Source organism: Drosophila gunungcola, unplaced genomic scaffold (genome assembly GCF_025200985.1).
Source record: "Drosophila gunungcola strain Sukarami unplaced genomic scaffold, Dgunungcola_SK_2 000001F, whole genome shotgun sequence".
NCBI classification, from domain to species: domain Eukaryota; kingdom Metazoa; phylum Arthropoda; class Insecta; order Diptera; family Drosophilidae; genus Drosophila; species Drosophila gunungcola.
In genome coordinates this window covers 15,954,810-15,974,319 of record NW_026453197.1, presented here as the reverse complement: position 1 = coordinate 15,974,319, position 19,510 = coordinate 15,954,810, and the positions used below count along the sequence as shown (strand labels likewise).

The window sequence follows — 19,510 nt, the reverse complement described above, 5'->3', positions numbered from 1 at the left end:
GTTGTCAGTTCGGAGCACAACAAATATATATATATGCACTTCTTATCGACGGCTGCAAATTCAAAAACAACGAAAGTGAGCTTGCCATTAGCATTATGACATTTGGACATAAATAAATTCCGCAAGATCGACAAAATCGAAGGTATTAAAAAACGTTATGAATGACGTGTTGATGAATGTCGAATTAGTTGTAAGAAAAGAAATACAGAAAGTAAAAATTAATTTATATCATTCGTAAATATTTTAGATATATTAAAGGAATTAAGATATTTGTTATGTTTAACACTAACACTAAATTTAACACCTTTATATTAATAACTTCAACTTGCCGGTGTTCTTGCCCTAGCTATTTCACAATGGTCTTGAACTTTGCGACCCATTATTAAGATATCATCGAGATTGCCTATTGCCATCTTTAATTTGATAATGGCGTCTTCGCATTCGCCTCACATGGCTGCCATGTCAACTCAATATGGGTCCCAACTGCGATATGAGTTCTGAAAAAAAAGCCACAAATAAAAAACAAAACCGTGCTGATAAACAAGTTGGCTGGCAGGGATCCCAATCAGCTGTCGTTTAGTCATAGCCGAAACTTTGCCGTGTCCACATACTATTTATTCGCCGCGCGTTTCACGTTCCGCGATTGTCGCAAAAACCAGCCCCAATATAATTATAAATAATAAATGAAGTGAAGTGTCTGCAAAATGTTTAGCTATTTGCCGGTAGTGTGGCTACTTTGGGCCCTTTTGACGGTGCCAGTGCACCGGGTATTGGGTCAGATAATACCGCTGCCCACTTTTTGCGAGGGCCACAGCCCGGAGTGCACCTGTACCGCGGAGGCGAATGTGGTGCGTTTCCATTGCCCGGATGAGTATGCCATGCTGCTGGAGGTCTCCGAACCGGGGGCATCGCTATACCTGAGCTACTATGCCTCAGGCGAGTTGCAGTGGCTGCCGCGTTTTAACATAAGTGAGGTTGTTAAGATCGAGTTCGATGCCTATAGCTTCTGGCCGGAGACATTCCTGGCCGATCTGTTTAAGACCCTGGGAGTGAAGAATGTTAAATCAGTGATATTTAGGGATCGCACAGCAGAGACTGTGGTCAAGCGAGATGTCCTCAATTCAAGCGATGGATATCAGGAGACAACGGTGGCCGGAAATATAACCAGCTGGCATTTCGGAGCCGTTCCTGGCCTGAAAAAGTTCAAATTTTTCAGCGCTGTGGAGGAAATACAGGAGTCCATTTTCCACGAAATCGATAGTCTCAAGGAACTGCGGCTCAATGTGGCAGTGAAACAGCTGCCGGGCAATCTACTGTCCACGGTCAAGGGAACTTTGGAAGCCTTGACCATGGAAAGTCCCGCCATGATCGCTTTCAAAGATCCCCTGCTTCGAGAACTGCAGCAGTTGCGTAACCTGAGTATTTTACTAACTGGTCCGCAACGTGGACGGGACCAACTGCAGCCGCATTTCTTTGGATCCATGAAGAACCTGGTGGAGGTGCGTTTAACCCAGGCCACGGGTCGTGTGAACCGGAAAATGTTCAAGGGCACCGAGCAGTTGCAGCTCATCAAGATGAATGGCAACGACGATCTGACGGAGCTGCCCGGCGAAATATTCCTGGATCAGGTTAATTTAGTCACCCTGGATCTATCCTGCAATGCGATCAACAAACTGCACTAGTGACGTCTTCAAAGGCCTGCGCAATCTAACCCTTCTTGATCTAACCAGAAATAGACTGACTGACTTATCAAGGTGGGTGAACGGTGGAGGGTTCCGCTGTTGTTTTTGCCACTTGTTGGTGCTGATTAAAAGATGGCCCGCCCAGCGATCGGGTCTGCTGACTCGAGAACTCCAGCCAGAATTAATTAATCGATTTTCATTGGACTGAGTCTTCTTGGCCTTATCGCTGCTGCCTTTCTGTTTATCAATTCCGGCACAAGCAACAGTTCAAATACCATTATGTCTCTCAATTGACAGCCAAGTGGGGTTATCGTGGCGTTATCACTCTCAGATACTAATTGCAGCATTATTATTGTTAGCATTCGGGCACCAAAAAGTATGCCAAATATTATTAATTGCTTGATTCTTATCCACACGGTGATTGTGATTATTTGTATAATCAAATCATACGTATATTAGCATGGATAGGATGTACTTCAGCCGAGGCATCAAAATTGAACAATAATAATCATTATGACTTTTAGGAATCCCTTTCTGTTTCCATGAAACAAATATTTCATATCTTCATAAAAGTTAAAGCCATACACTATTTTTTTATAATTTATTGATTGTCTTTTTGCAATCTTGTAGTTGTCTGACAACTTGTATAAATATATATATTTTTACTGTCTTTGACTACTGATTGTAAATATAAAACATATCAGCAACGACAAATTTATTATTGATTTAAAAAAAATTTTATTATAAACATTTAAAGTTACACGTATTTTTTAAAAGTGTATTACAGAAGGTTTGTTTTTAGAAGCATAAGGAAAGTATTGATATTTCCTGTCATTTATTTTAGGAAAGAAATTTTTAAGTGTTTGTTTAGAAAGTTAACATATTTTTGTTATTTTGTTTTGTTTTGTAGTTTAAAAAGTATTTCTTAAATTTTCCAATACATGTAGAACACAAACTTCTGGCGTACTTCAGTAAATTTAAAACCAATTTAATTATAAAGCCTGGTTTATAAAAATTAAGATTAATTAAATTATACCCGTTAATAGAAAAATAGAATAATGTATTTGTTGAAAAGTATGTAGCAGTATATATATTCCTAATCACGATCAATAGTCGAGTTGAGTCGGGAGAGATTTGGGATTTAAAATGTAGATTCTACATAGTTATGCCCACGCAGCGCAAGTTTATTTCAAAATGGGGCCACGCCCACTCTAACGCCCACAACAATTTTGTCACGGCACTCTGAGACTTTGTAGAGGTCAGTTATTAAGCTGTATATGTTTGTATACATTCTTTAAATTGGACTATTATCTTAAAAGTTTTGAGCAATATTGTACATTTTCAGCTAATCAGCTGAATATATCGTAGTTCATATTATGTTCTTATTATATTATGATAGGGTTATTATACATATTAGCTTAAAATGTTGTATAATTATCAGTAGATTTATACATTTTCTATAAATGTAGTTTAAAATTATCTTCCTTAAGTTTGGTTTGAATATAACATTTGTAAAAAGAAAAACTATGAGATCAATTGAAATTTGTTTAGAAATGGGAACCATACTTTCTGAGAAACTCCTCCCAGTAGCCCCTGTAAACATACAGCATTAGAGAACTAGTTTAGTTTGTGATAGTTCCCGTTGGCCCCACTGTACAAGCCACTCTAATCCTTCTGAGATCTCCTCCCTACTGCAGCACCATCTTCGCGCCGCTGTCCTCCCTAAATGTGCTACGCCTGAACAAGAACTCCCTGACCGCCATGTCGCCCAGTGTGTTCCGCGAGGTGGTCAGTCTGAACTACATCGAGATGGTGAACACGCAGTTCTACGGGGCCACCCTGCTGATGAGCTACGAGGCGGTGGTGTGCACCAATGAGGAGACCTGCCAGTACAAGTCGGCGGATTGGCAGTGTGATCCGCGTTGCATTTGCTGGGTGCAGCAGCACATTCGAGCCCTGATTGTGGACTGTCGTGGCACGAATTTGGGGCAACTCCCGGATTTGCCACACACCACACTGGTGAGCACGGAGCTCAAGGTGGGAAACAATAGCCTCACGCGTCTGCCCACCATCGACGAGCATCGTGGTTATGCCAATGTGAGCGGTCTCTTCCTGGCGGACAACAATCTCACCAGTCTGGGATCCGGTGACCAGTTGCCGGTCAACTTGACCCGCCTGGATGTGCGCAACAATCAGATACAGTCGATCAGCGAGGAGTTCTTGGAGTTCATGCAGTTGGCGAATAACACCATGACGCTTTCGCTGTCGGGCAATCCCATATCCTGCGATTGTGCCGCCCTGCCACTCCTCTTTTTTGTGCGCACAAACCCGCAAAGGGTGCATGACATAGGGAGTGTGATGTGTGCCAGGCAGAAGAAGGCCCTGCAGCAGATGGAGGCCTTCGAGCTGTGCCCCTCGTATGTCCTGCTCATTAGCTGCGTGGTTGGTGGCCTCGTGGTCGTGGGCTGCCTGATCACCGTCTTCTACCTGATGTTCCGGCAGGAGCTGAAGATCTGGCTGTACAACAACAACCTCTGCCTGTGGTGGGTGTCCGAGGAGGAGCTGGACAAGGACAAGACCTACGACGCCTTCATCTCGTACTCGCACAAGGACGAGGAACTGATAGGCAAGCTGCTTCCCAAGCTGGAGAGTGGTCCGCATCCGTTCCGGATTTGCCTGCACGATCGCGACTGGTTGGTGGGCGATTGCATTCCGGAGCAGATTGTGCGCACCGTGGACGACTCAAAGCGGGTGATCATTGTGCTGTCGCAGCACTTCATCGACTCGGTGTGGGCGCGCATGGAGTTCCGGATCGCCTACCAGGCCACTTTGCAGGACAGGCGCAAGAGGATCATCATCATTCTGTACCGCGAACTGGAGCACATGAATGGCATCGATAGCGAATTGCGGGCATACCTCAAGCTGAACACCTACCTTAAGTGGGGCGATCCGCTCTTCTGGAGCAAGTTGTGCTACGCCATGCCACACAATCGAAGGGTTCTGAAGGGCCAAAAGAAGCATGCTGGTCCCCTCATCTAAGTTTAAAAATCTAGGTAACCGGAAGTATACTCAATCGCATTCAATTCTTCAGAAAAAGTCTTTAAAAATTTAGAAGTTAACTCTTTTAACTTCTAAACTTTTCAGATTAACGCGAATACTTACTTAGAGTTCAATAAATATTTTTAACAAAAAGTAAAGTATTTATACAGATATAAGCTTCATGATATTGCAACTATTGTAACATAGTTAAGTTGTACAATAACATAAAATTATATTTATAAACATAAGTCTAAATTTAAGTGCATATTCGGACGCTTTGAGCTTTTATTTCGAATTATTGTGTGATGTTATTTTCAGAAAATAATTGTACAAGTAATATTTACAACAAAAACAAATACAAATAATTTAATAATAAAAATAAGAAAATAAATATTAAGCTTAATGGCAACAGTGAGTAACTTCCTTAACAAATCCATGTGCCAAAATAAGTTTCAAATACATGTGTTGCATATACGTATCGTTCGATTTGTTGTTCTTTGACCGAATTCAATTAAAAACTTGAGGTAATTAACACAACATTAGCAACACTATATCCAAGATTAAAGCACATATTTGCCTCAAGTGCATTAATTACCTTAATTGAATTGATAGCAACTGATTAATGCAGTCTCGAATGGCTTTTTAGTTCAATATAGTATATTCCATCAAATAATGGGTATGAACATAATAAATCAGCTTAAGTATACAAGTTACAGTTGCCTGAGTTATCAACAAACAATTTATAAGACTACAAAAAGAAATGTGAATGAAAACGAAATTAATCACTTTTAAAAAAGCTTTTCATTCGGTTTAAATTTTTAATTTACCAGAGGGACTTACGAAGTGGACATTGTTTGGGCCCAGGCCCAAATATCCCAGCAGGCTTAGGCTTTTGACGAGATGGTCCTTGGGTGTCCTGCTGCCTTTTGTTTCCCTCAATGTATTGTGCGTGGATTGTGTCATTTTTCGCATGAGATTTTAATTAAATTTAAACTTCAAAACATTCTTGATTATTTTCTTATGCTTGGCAGGGCGGTGTGAAATTCCATTTAGAACACAAATATTTTTGAACAGAGGAAGAGGATGTGTGCTTGATTAAAAATAAATTGCTACTGTTTCGGATGACTACAAATTAATTTTGCCAACGCCGGAAGCTGTTATTCCGCATTAATGTGGGAAAATTCATTGGGCAAACAACACCACATAATAAGTATCAGGGAAATGAAGGTCAAAATATTTGCAATTAAAATGGATAAAGCTTGCCGTTCAATTAACTAGCTTAAATATTATATTTATTCAGTCACATGCTTTAACCAGCCCACATAGTCCGCTGCAAACTCTAATTATCCACTTCAGTTATTGCGCTGGCCTTCATTGTTCAGCTGGGTCGGGATATCCATCTAGGCCCAAAGTGGCGGGCCAAGCCAATTTTCAGCCAGAAATAAGTGAAAATATATGTAATAATAAAAAAGGGGCAGAGAAAAGCATTTGGCCAGTTGGGCTCTTTTCGCTGTCAGCCCTTTTTTTTTGCGCCACACGATTGCGTGGCCTTTGTACGCCCACCACCGCCCCCCAATATCAAACACAAAAAATAAACCCCAAAGTGGGTGGTTGGTTAGTTTGGCCTGGGGTCTTCTGTCGAGCGTCTTTGAAGATTCATTGCTTGCCCGCTGGCCAACACTTTGTGGGCGAAGCGCCTAAAAGAGTAAGGGTCAAAGGGCGAAGGGCAAAAACGGAGAAGAAGAGGGAAGGTCAGTTAAGTCGTTAAACGAAAAATAACTCAACCAAATGTTTGCACATCCATTTTTTATTTGTAAACTTTGGTTTGGAAAACTATTAAGCCTTCACAAAAATAGAAAGCAAGTAGGAAGACAACTTACACGCAAACCCATTGAAACTAAATTGTTAATACATATAATTGATTATAAATAAGTATAATATTTTTTCTGGGCAAATATTAATCAATCAACCAATCAATTACGACCCTTTTGATTACTGTTTTTTTAAGCAACATGTTTCAAAACTTTGAAAGAAATTTAAGAATATTTTTGTAAATTGTTTAAAGATTAGCTAATTTTAACATATTAAAATAATAATAAACAAAAATGTTATCACAAAGTTCTCAAGAACAATATTGAACAATAGGTTTAATAATCACTAAATTTATCGAAACCCAATCCTATTCAATAACTGCGAGCCTGTAAAAGATACATTTTTGCAGTCCGCTGAATAGTAGAAATTCAATATTTTAGCCATTTTACAATGTAATTCGTTTTGTGTGCGGTATCCAGTTTGATTGCTATTGTAACAATTTTCCGGCATCACTTTTCCAGCCAGTGTTGAATTCTATTTCGCTTTGCCTTGGTGCCCTTTTAAATGAAAGTTTGTAAGTAATGACATTTGATTGTTGCCCCAACACTTTGCAGCTGCCATCGAATAATCATCTGGGCTCATTTTTCATAAACTTATAGTCAGAGCTGAAGTCCGAAAGCGCCGGTCTGGGTAGTGAGAGTAGTTCTCACAAACATCTGTTTGCCACTGCTTTTCATTTATCATAACTTTGGCGAAAGTGAAGTATAATAAAAACCGGCTTGTAGCCGCTGAAAGTTCCCGATGCTGCCCGTTCCGAGGACTTTCAGCTACGTGACCCAAGGACCAATAGTTTACCCACTTCCCTCAGCCGAAATTCAAACGAGGATTCCCTGGCGTTGAACTACTTAGTAGCCATAAAGTAAGGATGTGTGGCTCACAAGGGGTTAAGATCTCAGTGTGTGTGTGTGAGTTAACGGGTGTGGATGCCATCAATGGATTTTTGGCCTGGCGCCACCAGCAATTCAAATCGAAAGCGGATGCAGAATGCAAAATTGTTGCTGGCTCTGAGTCAGCCTTCGGTGGCTCCATTGTCGATGTCTCCAGCTATTTGAGCACACAAATCCTTCCAAGTGCATACTGCATATACATTTCGCATAGTGTTTGCTGATACTTGCCCGTATTCATGCACACAATATATGGGTTTTATTACATTGGCTTTTATTGCTTTTCATTGCCGCCTTTTTCAGACACTTTTAATACACATCATAAGGCTTAAACTATATAGCTTTTCAGTGATTAAATTAAAGCAACTAATAAATCATAATTTTTATTGCTAGTTTGTGCAATAAAGTTTTAACTATTAAACTATGACATTACCAAATTTGGTCGATTCAATACAAAAGAATTTTTAAATTCGGTTTTTTGTAAATTCAATTGCGTTTGCAAGCTTAAAGCCATGAAAATATATTAACCCAAAGCAGCATTTTATGCATTTTATATTACAACTGATAACAAATATGTTTTATGGGTTAATTAACTGAAAATGAGCTTTAAAGTGTGTGTGCCTTGGTGTATTATACGTTTCAATCTTTGGCATTTTTATGATGGCAAATGTTTCTGTGCACTTCCTTAAATTCCGAAAACTTGGTGAAACTTTGGGCACTTTCAGCTGTGGTGTGTGGCAGCAACCTCGCTGCGGTTGTGTCCTGCAATTAGTAGAAGTTTTATTGCATACTTCCGTGCCATGTGGCCGGGCAGAAAATGCATTTCGATGTCCGACACAAAGAGGTCATTAACAAGTGCTGAGGTGTTCGGGGTGCGGTTTCCTTTTCTTTGGTTTTCTCTGTCCATCTATTGGGCGGAAATCACACATTTTGCCATGGAATATAGATGACCTGCAATACAAGTGGGGATATTAAGATTACATTTCCTTTTATAAAAATGCAATTTATCTGCACTAAAAGAAATTATGACTTGATATTGAATTGTCAATCTAATTTTTAACCTAATTAATTTAAAAGCTAAAAGTTTAAGTATTTTGTATGCTTTCAAATTTGTTATTTGTAAAAGTACCGACACATGTGGAAATGGGCGTATACGTATACTTAATATTTCTTTTTACAAGTGTTTCTAAAGTTTTATAATTTCATTAAATTGAATAGTCCTTTATGGTTTGTATTTAAGTTGATTAAGTGTTTCAATGCCCCTTTGTTTGCTGTCCTCGTGGCAGACTTGGTATTGGATTTTTTCCACATTGCCTGGCAACCGGGCAACACTTATCTTTGATTGCGTGCAATTTACGCTGGGCCAATTGTTCATATTTCTGGTCTCGAGCCTCGGTGGCTTAGTTGGTTTCTGACCTTCCCCAGTGGGGGTTGGCTTTGGTTTGCCAGAGGCGCGCGGTTGAAAAATGACCGCTTCGAATGGGGAGAAGGGGGGGGGGGTAGTGAAAAACTACAGAAGGTTGTAAATCATGGTTGCAGCCAACTGCTGATGCCTGCACTTCCGCTTCTTCTGCATCATGCCGTGCATGGGTGTCAGATGGCATAAATCCGCATATTTTTCTGCGCTCCACTGCTCCACAGAGGCTGAAAATCAATCGCGCTCGGCACTAATCAAAAACCCATTTATCAGCAAGTGCCCAGGCCTTTTCTCGTGGAGGTTTATTAGCTGGCCACGCTGGGGTGATTAGTTGAGCGTTAACCCCGGCTTAGTTCAGTTCCGTATACGTGAGCTCCGGCCAAAACTAAAAATCCGAAAAAAAAGTGCAGGCGAATGCCGAGTGAGAGTGCAAATTGCAATGAATATTTCACGCGAAAAGGGACTTGATGGGGATAAATTTCGCTGGCTTGTTGGACGAATTGGCGGCTCGGCCCGAAGCCATTAGCATCGCTCAGCAGGTGACATATGCCGGCTGCACTATCGTCAAATCCATTAGTGTTCAACTTTGTCCAACTCAAGTGAAGAAGGTGCCACATAAATGCTAGCAGCTATCAGCTTTCCCACCCACAACCAATTGATGTTCGGAACACAACGGCAATCCGAACATAATTAAAGGTCTAACCACCACATATTTCTCATAAATAATAATAACGCCCGGCATGTGGGTAAGCCTCGAAGAAATGACAAAGTTGGGAGCTGCCAGCGAGCTCCAGCCAGAACTCAAAGTCAGTAGTGGGTCAAGTGGATCAGCAGCTACTTGTGCATCGTCCTCGAGTGCAAATTGGATTACCCATCAAACTCAAACTCAAACGGCAAAAGAGGGACAAGAGCCAATGCCTGACAGGATGCTAAAACTCAGTGCGCGGGCTCTTTTGGTATGTTGGCTTAGATCTGTCACAAAAATACACAAATTCCCCTCAAGTGTGCACTTCGTAGTGATGTGACTTTATCAAAAACTTTATTCTAATAAGCACTTATAAAAAGAGCTATACAAAGTGTGCCAAAAACATGATTGGATATTGTGATTAGCAATATAGGGCATATACAGATCGCTCTGAAAAAATCTATTGTATGCACCTATATTCAGAAATTGAATTGAGGAATCGTTTCTTTTTCCGGGCAAATACTTTTGAGCGGTACAATAAAGGCTTTCTGATTCTCAAATCTCAAAATTTACAAGATAATAATAATAATGCTGACCGTAATTCTAAATACCAAATCTAAATCTTAAGTGTATTCAAGATGTTTTGTTTGTCAATTCGTATGGGAATGTTCCGTAAGCTCTTTTTTTTGGTATCTAGAAAACTGACCCCAAGCCCACTGCGATGAAATGGAAACAATTTACATTTGCAATATGATAGAAAAGTTTAATGAACGTCAATGTAGAATAGAAAGGTGGATGTAGATATTTCTTTGGACTATTTGGACTATTTGCTTACGCTAAACGAAAATAGGAAAACGAGCAGCAATGAGACGGACGAACCTTGCTCCTGGCAGTCTGTGTCGACTAGTCGGCGTGGAGATGCTGCTGGCGCTTGGCGCGTCCCCGTCCGAGCTTTTTCGACCTCAACTTGGCCATGTGGGACATGACCAAGTAGCTGCCCGGCAGGATCAGCAGCAGGAGGTATAGTTTCAGGAACAGAACCATGTCGAAGGTGATGTTCCAGCGATTGGGCATTTCCACGGTGAACCGTTTCGTCTCATCGATGTAGGGAATATTGCGTAGTACGATGATGCCCTCGCACAGGATACCCATGGGATAGAGCGGTATCCAGATGGTATACCTCAGCCAAGTAAGCAGGCCCACCTCGCGGCCAAGCAGTTGGGCCAAGTAAAAGGGATATCTGGTGGGGAGAAGATCATAGCTAGATTAGATATTCATTAATTTACACTTTGATAAAGAGACTTACCTAACCAATTCGATCATTGACCAAATTATGAATACGTAGAACACCACGGGCTTTGTGTGCATCCGTGGCTCCATGTCGATCATTAGGAACAGGATGAAGTTGCGCCCGGACACCTGGAAAAAGGGCATCATTGCACTGCCCTTGGTGTAGCCGAAGATGGGGTGCATCACCTCCAGATATTGCAGCAGTTGGATGAACTTGAAGGCGTTGCCCACGTTGGCGTAGGTCCTGCCAATGCTATCGGCTCCATCGCGGTAGTATAGCACACCCACAACGACCATCATATACAGGTAGCCCACGAACATGGCCAGGTTGTAGAAGATCATGTACACCTTCTTGGTTTTCTCTGCAAGGAAAGCGGATATTTAGATTTGTAAAAATTCAAAATCAATTTTCCAACTTTTTAAAAAATGCTATAACTAAATCTCTTCAAAAAATGTTATGCCCTTAAAAGGTGTGCCTTTTAAAAAAGGTTTCCCACAAAATAAGATTTTCAAAGTAACAACAAAATGAAAAGTGTGGCACAACTGTAAGAAACCAAATTTTCCTATCTTTTAAATTAAATTATTAAGTCTCTATAAAAATATATTATGTGGGTAAAAAATAACCTTTAAAATGGTTGAGCCTTTAAAATTTGTTAAAGAAAATCCTTCTGAAAGGGGTTTTCTACTTAAATAAGTTTCTTTATCATCAAAAAATCAAAAAAAACTTTGGAAAAACTATAAAACTCAATTACGTCCATTCGGAAAATCATTTCTTTATAAAATATTAAGACACTTAAAAAATTGATGATGTGGTGTCAAAATAGTTTTTTTTTAATTGTTGATTAAGAAAAAGCCTTCTGAATAAGGTTTTCTACTTAAAAAGGTTTCCAAGTCAACAAAAAATCAAATAACTATGGCAAAACTGAAAAAATCTCTTTTGACCACATGTTTTGAATGCAGATATAGGGAGTAAGGAGTACCAACCCTTGATATAGCCCAGCTCGCGCTTCTGGAGCTCGGCATACTCCTTCCCGTAGTCCTGGCGCACGTCGCGAGGTTTCTCCTCCAGCTCGGCGTCGTCCTCGGTGCGCCAGCGGTCGAAGTCGATCTTCAGCCAGTGGGGCTTCTGTGGAGTGGCCACCAGGCGGGGCCACCACTCCGGCTCCAGTTTGCGGATCTGCAGCTCGATCTTGTTGTCGCTGACCACAAAGGTAGCCGTTTCATCGTTGATGAGGGCATAGAAGTGGAGCTCGAATTTGTAGGCATGCACTCCACGGGCTCCATGTCCATTGGCACTGAAATTCACGGAAACCGGCGAAAAGTCCGCAATAGCGCCCTGGGAAAATTTTCGGTTACCATTATTGATTTTTCACAGGGGTACTCCGACCCATTGCAAATCCATTCCTAACTTACCTTGGCATCCTTAAGGTCGACTTTGAGCAGCAGTGTTTGTTTGGTCTGCGACCAGTAGACCAGTGGACTGAGGTTTGCCATTTGACTCTATCAAATAAATATAAACATCTCTCCCTTAAAATAAATACCCGACCTTTGATTTGCCGCCGTTTTGCAACACTGTCAGTGTGACCGTGGCGCTGCCATTAAAAATACCACGAGTTTAATATATGTCACATACCGAAAATATAAACTAGCCATCGGGTGGGAAACTTCGCTAGAAATGGTTTAGAACTTTGCTGCAGATTAAATTTGTTAGGTTTAAATTTTAGTCGTTATTTTTCTAAAATTTTTAAACACATTGCTAGGTTTCGGATATTTTAAATATTTAATTATAAATATATATGTTATTTTAAGATGTTTAGTTGGAATTAATCAAATTTTTCGGAATTCTAAAATTTTAAATGCAACAGTTTGTTATTAATTAAGAAATGTATAAACAATTGTTACATTCGTTTTATAAAAAACATATGCTTGTATATTTGGTTTTTTATAACAGGATATTCTCAAGCCAAAATTCTGAAAGCTTTCTTTTTATTGCGGTTGGTCAAAAAAATAAAAATTATCACATGCCAAGAAAATTAATTAAAAATAGTATTATATTATCGTTGTGTGTGCTAAGAAACATTTTTCTCAAAACTGAAAGGTAATTAAACGTTCTTACTTTAACAGGCTCATTTGGGTTATGACTTGAAGCTGTTTTAAAAACATTTATTTAAATTTATAATATGTATATTCAGTAGTCCAAATATTTAAATCCTAGTTTTCAAAAAATTACAAAAAAATTTCCATACGAATATATGGCTACATTTGATGTGCTTTTTGTGGTGTATTCTTCCTTGCTGCGCGTTTTGGGTCATTTTGATTTATGGGCCGCCACCGCAAATTCGGAAGTTGTGTTGTCTGACAAGGGCGAAAACAAAGCAGAATAAACGAAAAACCCTCGGCACAGTCGAGGACCTCGGGTGTGTGTTCTTGTGGGCTCGTTTTGGGAGCACTGGGTATATCCCTGTTGTATGGCCAGACATGGCAGCGCTGCTGTTGTCCTTTCAACTTCCTTCCTTTTTGGTGGGGGTGGTGCCGTTGCTAAAACAAGAGGCGACAACTTGTCAGGCTTGTTTTGCCGTCGGATTTTGTATTTACGAACAATAAACCCACTGGAACTGGAGCAACAACAATGGAGCATACGTGAGCTAGGGCTTTGGGAATCACAATTGCTAATTCCGATGAGTATTTTCTGTGTGTTTCTTTCGCAGCCATCACCAGCATTATTCCATATCATTTTGCACACAGGCAAAAGGCACAAGAATCGGGCGGTGCAAAATGCTGCGCTTTCTCAAGAATCGTTAGACCCGGCATCTGCCCAGGCACCATTATCGAACCGCCCATCTATATATATTTATATGCTTAGCTGTATCTGTGTATCTGTATCTGTATCTTCGTGTCAAGGTAAGTGTACCTTTAAGCCCCAATATAACTCTTAGTTTCAAAACATCGTTAGTATTGCAAAGTTCTCTGGCACTTTGAAAAACTTATTTAATTCATTGTCCGCCAATTTTATTGATTTACCTGTAAGAGGCCCTGTTGCATTATTTAGAATGCAATTTTGTGGCCAGCGAAAACGAACAACGACCCTTGTTGATGGCACTGACCCGAAAATATCCCACATGCTGTTTAATTATGCAATACGCGTATGATGGGAAGGTCAAAATCCCTGATAAACAGATGTTTCACTTGGCCAGTCCATCGTGGCGTATACGTACTGGCTCTTAAGTGTGCGCCTAATGACCGTTAATGACAACGCTATACGCTTACCCAAATGACATATAGCACTTGTATGTAACGCCCAAATATATCAAGATAAATAGGAATGCGGCTGCTGACATTTCTTCCCATTTCTCCATTGGCGCCCAAACAAAACGCAGCAAATGGTTAAGGTCAAGTTGGGCGTATGAGTGAGTGGGTGGGTGGGTGAGTGAACAGGAGCCGAAGGACGTCAGGTTATGACTGAGTGTGGCTGCCAACGGAGTCGGGGTCTATTGAACGCGGCATGCGTGTTCGTATATGTTCAAATTAGGGATTCGACAAGGAGACAAGTCATAAATGAAGGCAACCACATATACACTACAAGCGCCGTTGGAATAGAAAGTTTATTGGATTTTTAAGGCACCGTACATGAAATTTTTATTCTGATATGATGTTGTTTAATACAATTTTTACCAAAATTATACATGTATTTTCCTTGCGCTTACTTATATTGTTTAATTTTTATTTGTTTCGTTTAAATTTTGTTTTAAGAAAATTTTTAATTTTGCTTATATGGTTAATTTTTTTTTATTGTTCCAAAAATTGAACTTAATAATTGTTGTATAATATTAACTTTAGTTTGGCTTAACTTTATGCATTGCAAATTTTAGTTTATCGATAAAAAAGGTAATTTAATTAAACATTATTGACTAATTTAAACATTTAATTTAAAGATTATCTAAAATACATTTTTCATAGCCTACTTAAAATGAGTTTGTTTAATTTTTTTTCTACATGCCAACCAGTTTAGCCAGATCCTGGGTAATCTGATTTTTGGGAATCTTTCGTTTAATCGGCTGCTCGGTGATGAGAACTTCAGTGGTGGCCAAAAGCGAGGCAACTCCGGCGGCATCCGTTATGGCAGATTGCATCACATTTGTGGGATCTACGATTCCGCGTACCAATAGATCTCCATACTCACCGGCAGCGGCATCGTATCCAAAGTTGCCATTACCAGCTAGCACTCGACGAAGTACCTCGTCGGGATCTACTCCAGCATTTCGGGCAATTGTGTAGCAGGGCAGACGCAGTGCGTCCCTCACAATTTCCCTGCCCACTTGGTGCTCCATGACCCTAGCAGGAGGTAACTTATCCAAGGCAGGAATACACCGTAAAAAGGCTGTGCCACCTCCGGGAACAACACCATCGCTGATGGCCACTTTCACGGCATGCAGGGCATCGTTGAAGCGATCCTTTCGCTCACTGATTTCCAGGTCACTTGTGCCGCCCACATAGATGGTGGCCATGTGGCCCTGCATTCTGCCCAGCCTTGTTTTTAGCCGATCCAGTTCCTCATCGGTGACAGCCTCATCGATCAGCTCACGAATATGCTGAATGCGTCCTTCAACCTGCGCCTCGTTGACCTTGATGGGTTGCAGCAGGTGCGTTTCCTTGGCGTCCACTACCGCTAATACCACCTCGCCAAGATCCCCCTCAGAGAGCTCCGCCAGCCAGGTGGCATCCTCCAGCAGATGGGCACCCATGGCCAGAGCTAGATCCTGCATTTCCTGCCGCTGATCCTCGCCAAATTTTGGTGCCTTGACGGCACACACCTGGACTCGGCCTTGCAAATGGTTCAGTACCAGAATCTTTACCAAATCACTGGAAAAATCCTGAGCTATGATCAGAAGAGGTTGTTCCCTCACTTTGGCCAGTTGCAAGGCGGGAAGGATCTGTTCAGCTTGTTCAATTTTGGCCAAAGTGAGCAGCAGCAGGCAGTTGCCCAGCTCCAGGGTTTTGCCTTCACTTTTCGAGGCAAAAAAGGGTGAACAGTAGCCCAAGGGCAAAGTAATGCCCTCTTGGATTTTAACCTCATCGACGGGGCTTTGGGATTCCTTCAGTAAGATGACGCCACTTTCACCCAGTTCCAATATGGTGTCGCCAATAAGCTCTGCCAGTCGTTCGTCTCCATTTAGAGCGACCTTGGCCACAGCCTCCACCTGGCCAATGGTGTCCACCGGCACGGACATTTCACCCAAGGCTTCGCACACCGCTCGCGATCCCTCAAGAATGCCCTCACGCAGCAGCTGAACATTAATCTCTGCCTGGCGGAGCGCATGCATCCCCTGGCAGGCTATTCCACGGGCCAAGATCGTGGCCGTGGTGGTGCCATCGCCCACATTGTTGTTCGTATTATTGCTTGCCTCGCGCAGCAGCTGAACGCCCATGTCCTGCCGTCGATCCTTCAGCTGCACATTGTGGGCCACTGTGATGCCGTCTTTGGTGATCCGTGGCGATATTAGCAACTGCTCGATCAGCACGTTCCTGCCCTTGGGGCCAAGAGTGGCCGCCACCGCGTTGGCCAGGATGTTCACGCCCTGCAGCAGCAGGCTGCGCGCCTCGACCCCAAAGCGAACGTCCTTGGTAAAGGAGCGCACGCTAGTGCCACCACTCCGGCCCAATCTACTCAGCATTTTGAACGTGATCTTTGGTCGTTAATTTTGCGGGGTTTTATTTCCTAATTTTTAAATGTTTTTATATAATTTAGTACCCTTTGTTCGTTAGGCAAAGGAATATGCCAAATGATTTTAAGTTCTGTCATATTTTTAAGTTTTTTCCAATATATAAAGTATGACAGTGATTGATTTCAGCTTCAAAATCTTAAATAAGTCGATACAGCGGACTTGAAACTAATAAACTTTTATGAAAGCAACCAATATTTGCTTGTTTATTGCTTTTAAGATTTTAATTTTGTTTGAATAAACAAAATTAACAATTATTTGAAATAGATAGCTATGAAAAACCTAAAGAAGGGAAAAAACAAAACAGTAAAGTCCTTTTGTCATTTGACTCAAAATATGTAATAATATTATCAAAATAAAAACTAGAAGAGTATTGAAAAGTTGCGCGTGTGTCAGTGACATTTTATTATGTTCCAACTTGTTTTCCGTTTCGTCATTTTATTTTAACAACAAATATTACATTTGCGCCATGTTTCCTGCTTGTTTTTCGGCTTTCGTTTATTAAATGTGGCGTGCACGTGTTGATAAACTAACACACACACACACACAGTCGACGGCACTCACATAGACACGACAGTCGCCACACGCACACAGGCGCACACCGTCGTCACACACAGACACACGTTTCGAGCAGACAATGTGATTCCGCCATTAATATTAACGTTAAAGGAGCAACAACGACAACAACAAAACGCTCATCAAACATGCGGCGTTTAGTACGCAAGCACACACACTTACATAAACAACAAATGGCTGCGTGTGTGTGAGAGTGAGCGAGAGAGCTGTCGGCCACTTCCTTTCGTCTTTCGCCTCTTTCCGGTGCGTTGAAAGTTTCCCTTTTCGTTTTTCGTTCGCTGCTTGTTTTTCATTTTTTTCTTTTGTGGTATCTTTCAGTTGGCGTCGAGCATTTCCTTAAGGCAAACGCTGCTTTGATTTGCCCTCCGCGTGTTCCTTTTTTTCGCTACTCGGATATTCGGAAATATTTCAAAAATATCTGTTTGACTCTGTGAGAAGTGCTGTGATCATGGCTCTGGTGGCCCACCGAATGATGTTGCCCGCGCGGCATCGAAAAAGCACCACTCAGCAGGTGGCCCGGAATAAGGTGGGCGTTTTGCTCGTTCCCAGTGTGGCGGACTATTACGCTGGCGAGTTGCCACCGCCCCCGGGAGCAGCCACGCCCACTCCGGCCGGTTCGCAAATGCATCTGCCTCAGGATGCGACGGAAACAGCCGCCGATGGCAACAATGGAAAAGTGAGTGCAACAAGTCGGTGCAACGGCCACGGATTCACTTGGCTTTGCATGCGAAAGCAAAAAAAAATGCGAATGGAATTTCCTTTGGGGATTTCCCCCAAAAAGCAGCTTCGATATAACGCTTTTCCTTTTTCCTTCGTTTTTGTTTTTCGCCTGTTTTATTTTCCTTTGGCTGGCGCCAACTTTATGTCCCTCAATACTTACAGTTTTGTTGTTCTTGGTCATGGTCGGATTAAAAAACTCTGTTAGTCCATCACGTATACGACATGTGGCCGTCAAGGATTGCGGAATATTAAAGTGTATGCTAACCGGAAATGTTAAAGTTGCGAAGTGAAAACCTAAGCCGTTTGTAAGATATTTTTTACTCTCCATAATCTTTCGTTTTTTTAAAGCAACAGCATTTTTCTATGTAATTTTGCTATATTTTTGGTAAAGCTTTTTTAATTGTATAAATATTTTAAATTCTGGTAATATTTTTTGAGTGTGAAGAATGGTATTGAAAAATAGTAAACCATTTCTGGGGACAATGTTTTTAACATATATTTAATTTTTAATTACCTAATTAAAAGACATGAAAACATATATATTTAAACATCTATAATTTGATTAAACTAAATGTTTCCAACAAATGATTAATATATATATTTATATCTCAGTAAAACGATTAAAACAAATTGTTTGTGATTGGATTTTCGGTATTTCATTTTAAGTACCAGGGTGCGTGTTTGTCACGCCTCTTTAAGTGACCGCTGGCCACAAATGGAATTCTTAATCCCTGCCGGTATGGCCCATGACCATAATTGAATAGGTGGTGGTCTGTGTTTTGGCTTTGTTTTGCTTTTCGGACGCAATGCCACTGGTATTTTTCATTATTTTGCAGTTACGATGCGTGACGAACTTGTCGCCGGCCATCAGTAAGCAGAAGCCCATAATTTATTCAACGCAATGGTTGTGTGGGGGTGGCGGGACTGACACCGGTTTCACTAATCAATAAGTTCAGCTCTAATGCATGGCCTTGACATGGTATAAATATACAAAATCAACCTAATTTAGCAAATTTCCTTTGCATTTTAGCCGGTTGAGGAAATTAGAGGGTAAAAAAATTGGTAATCAGTTTTTTTCTATTCTAAATCCTAATTGCAGTTAAACGTGTTTTGAGTCCAAGGGCTTTTTTTTTAATAGCGTTAAATGCAGGATTTGAAAAGGTTTTTTCGGTTGTTAAAAAATAAGTTCTAAAAAATTAAAGTAAAGTGTTCAAGGTATAAAATTTTTCTTTCCTAAGAGGTTTAAAATGACCAACCCACCTGTCGTTGGCATTTTATTTAGTTTTTTGTAAAAGAAAATTTCCAGAACCTAGCCCAACAACTCAAATCAAACAGGAAACTCACCACAAAAAGGACAACAACCAAGAAAAGCTTTTCCTGTTAGCTTTAAAAACCCTGAAAAGCAACCTAGGTCAACAGCTTTCTGTAAGCCTTCATTTTCCGACATTTACTAACTTGGTGCTTCGTTTCCATGGTTTCCTACCCCAATAATTGAACCTTAAGATTTCCGAAGCTCTACTTAGCTATGCAATACACAATGGCTTTCATTCTGGTGCAACTTGTTGATGCGTTTAAAAATTCTCCATTTGTTTATGTTTAAGGCGGTTTGCCGTTGGTTTCTTTTG

The 19,510-nt window shown here is 40.9% G+C and overlaps 4 protein-coding genes across 4 annotated transcripts; 2 read left to right on the top strand and 2 right to left on the bottom strand.

Annotated features, from left to right (window-relative positions):
- Window positions 1-577: 577 nt before the first annotated feature.
- LOC128263080 (protein toll) lies at window positions 578-4,861 on the top strand. Its single transcript, XM_052997773.1, is given in 3 exon segments — window positions 578-1,679; window positions 1,681-1,754; window positions 3,380-4,861. Coding segments are annotated over 3 exon segments (2,391 nt in total). The 5' UTR covers window positions 578-704; the 3' UTR covers window positions 4,722-4,861.
- A 2,873-nt stretch (window positions 4,862-7,734) lies between these two features.
- On the bottom strand, window positions 7,735-12,452 carry LOC128263082 (very-long-chain (3R)-3-hydroxyacyl-CoA dehydratase). The gene is made up of 5 exons (XM_052997776.1): window positions 12,283-12,452; window positions 11,854-12,205; window positions 10,886-11,231; window positions 10,459-10,819; window positions 7,735-8,428 (listed from the first exon to the last, which is right to left on the bottom strand). Exons 1-4 carry the CDS (start codon window positions 12,361-12,363, stop codon window positions 10,483-10,485), a joined length of 1,116 nt encoding a protein of 371 aa, XP_052853736.1. The 5' UTR covers window positions 12,364-12,452; the 3' UTR covers window positions 7,735-8,428; window positions 10,459-10,482.
- Window positions 12,453-14,677: 2,225 nt separating this feature from the next.
- LOC128263081 (60 kDa heat shock protein homolog 2, mitochondrial) lies at window positions 14,678-16,654 on the bottom strand. Its single transcript, XM_052997774.1, has one exon. It carries the CDS (start codon window positions 16,539-16,541, stop codon window positions 14,859-14,861), a length of 1,683 nt encoding a protein of 560 aa, XP_052853734.1. The 5' UTR covers window positions 16,542-16,654; the 3' UTR covers window positions 14,678-14,858.
- Window positions 16,655-17,356: 702 nt separating this feature from the next.
- LOC128263084 (uncharacterized) lies at window positions 17,357-18,107 on the top strand. Its single transcript, XM_052997778.1, has 2 exons — window positions 17,357-17,841; window positions 18,048-18,107. The coding sequence occupies exons 1-2, from the start codon at window positions 17,614-17,616 to the stop codon at window positions 18,075-18,077; spliced, it is 258 nt and encodes an 85-aa protein (XP_052853738.1). The 5' UTR covers window positions 17,357-17,613; the 3' UTR covers window positions 18,078-18,107.
- Window positions 18,108-19,510: the final 1,403 nt, after the last annotated feature.

Coding starts and splice junctions, on each gene's coding strand:
- LOC128263082 (XM_052997776.1), bottom strand. CDS start 12,363: ATGGCAAACCTCAGTCCACTGGTCTACTGGTCGCAGACCAAACAAACA. Junction 12,206..12,282: donor TCGACCTTAAGGATGCCAAG/GTAAGTTAGGAA, acceptor AAATTTTCCCAG/GGCGCTATTGCGGACTTTTC. Junction 11,232..11,853: donor CGAGCTGGGCTATATCAAGG/GTTGGTACTCCT, acceptor CTTTCCTTGCAG/AGAAAACCAAGAAGGTGTAC.
- LOC128263081 (XM_052997774.1), bottom strand. CDS start 16,541: ATGCTGAGTAGATTGGGCCGGAGTGGTGGCACTAGCGTGCGCTCCTTT.
- LOC128263084 (XM_052997778.1), top strand. CDS start 17,614: ATGGCTCTGGTGGCCCACCGAATGATGTTGCCCGCGCGGCATCGAAAA. Junction 17,842..18,047: donor CCGATGGCAACAATGGAAAA/GTGAGTGCAACA, acceptor CAATACTTACAG/TTTTGTTGTTCTTGGTCATG.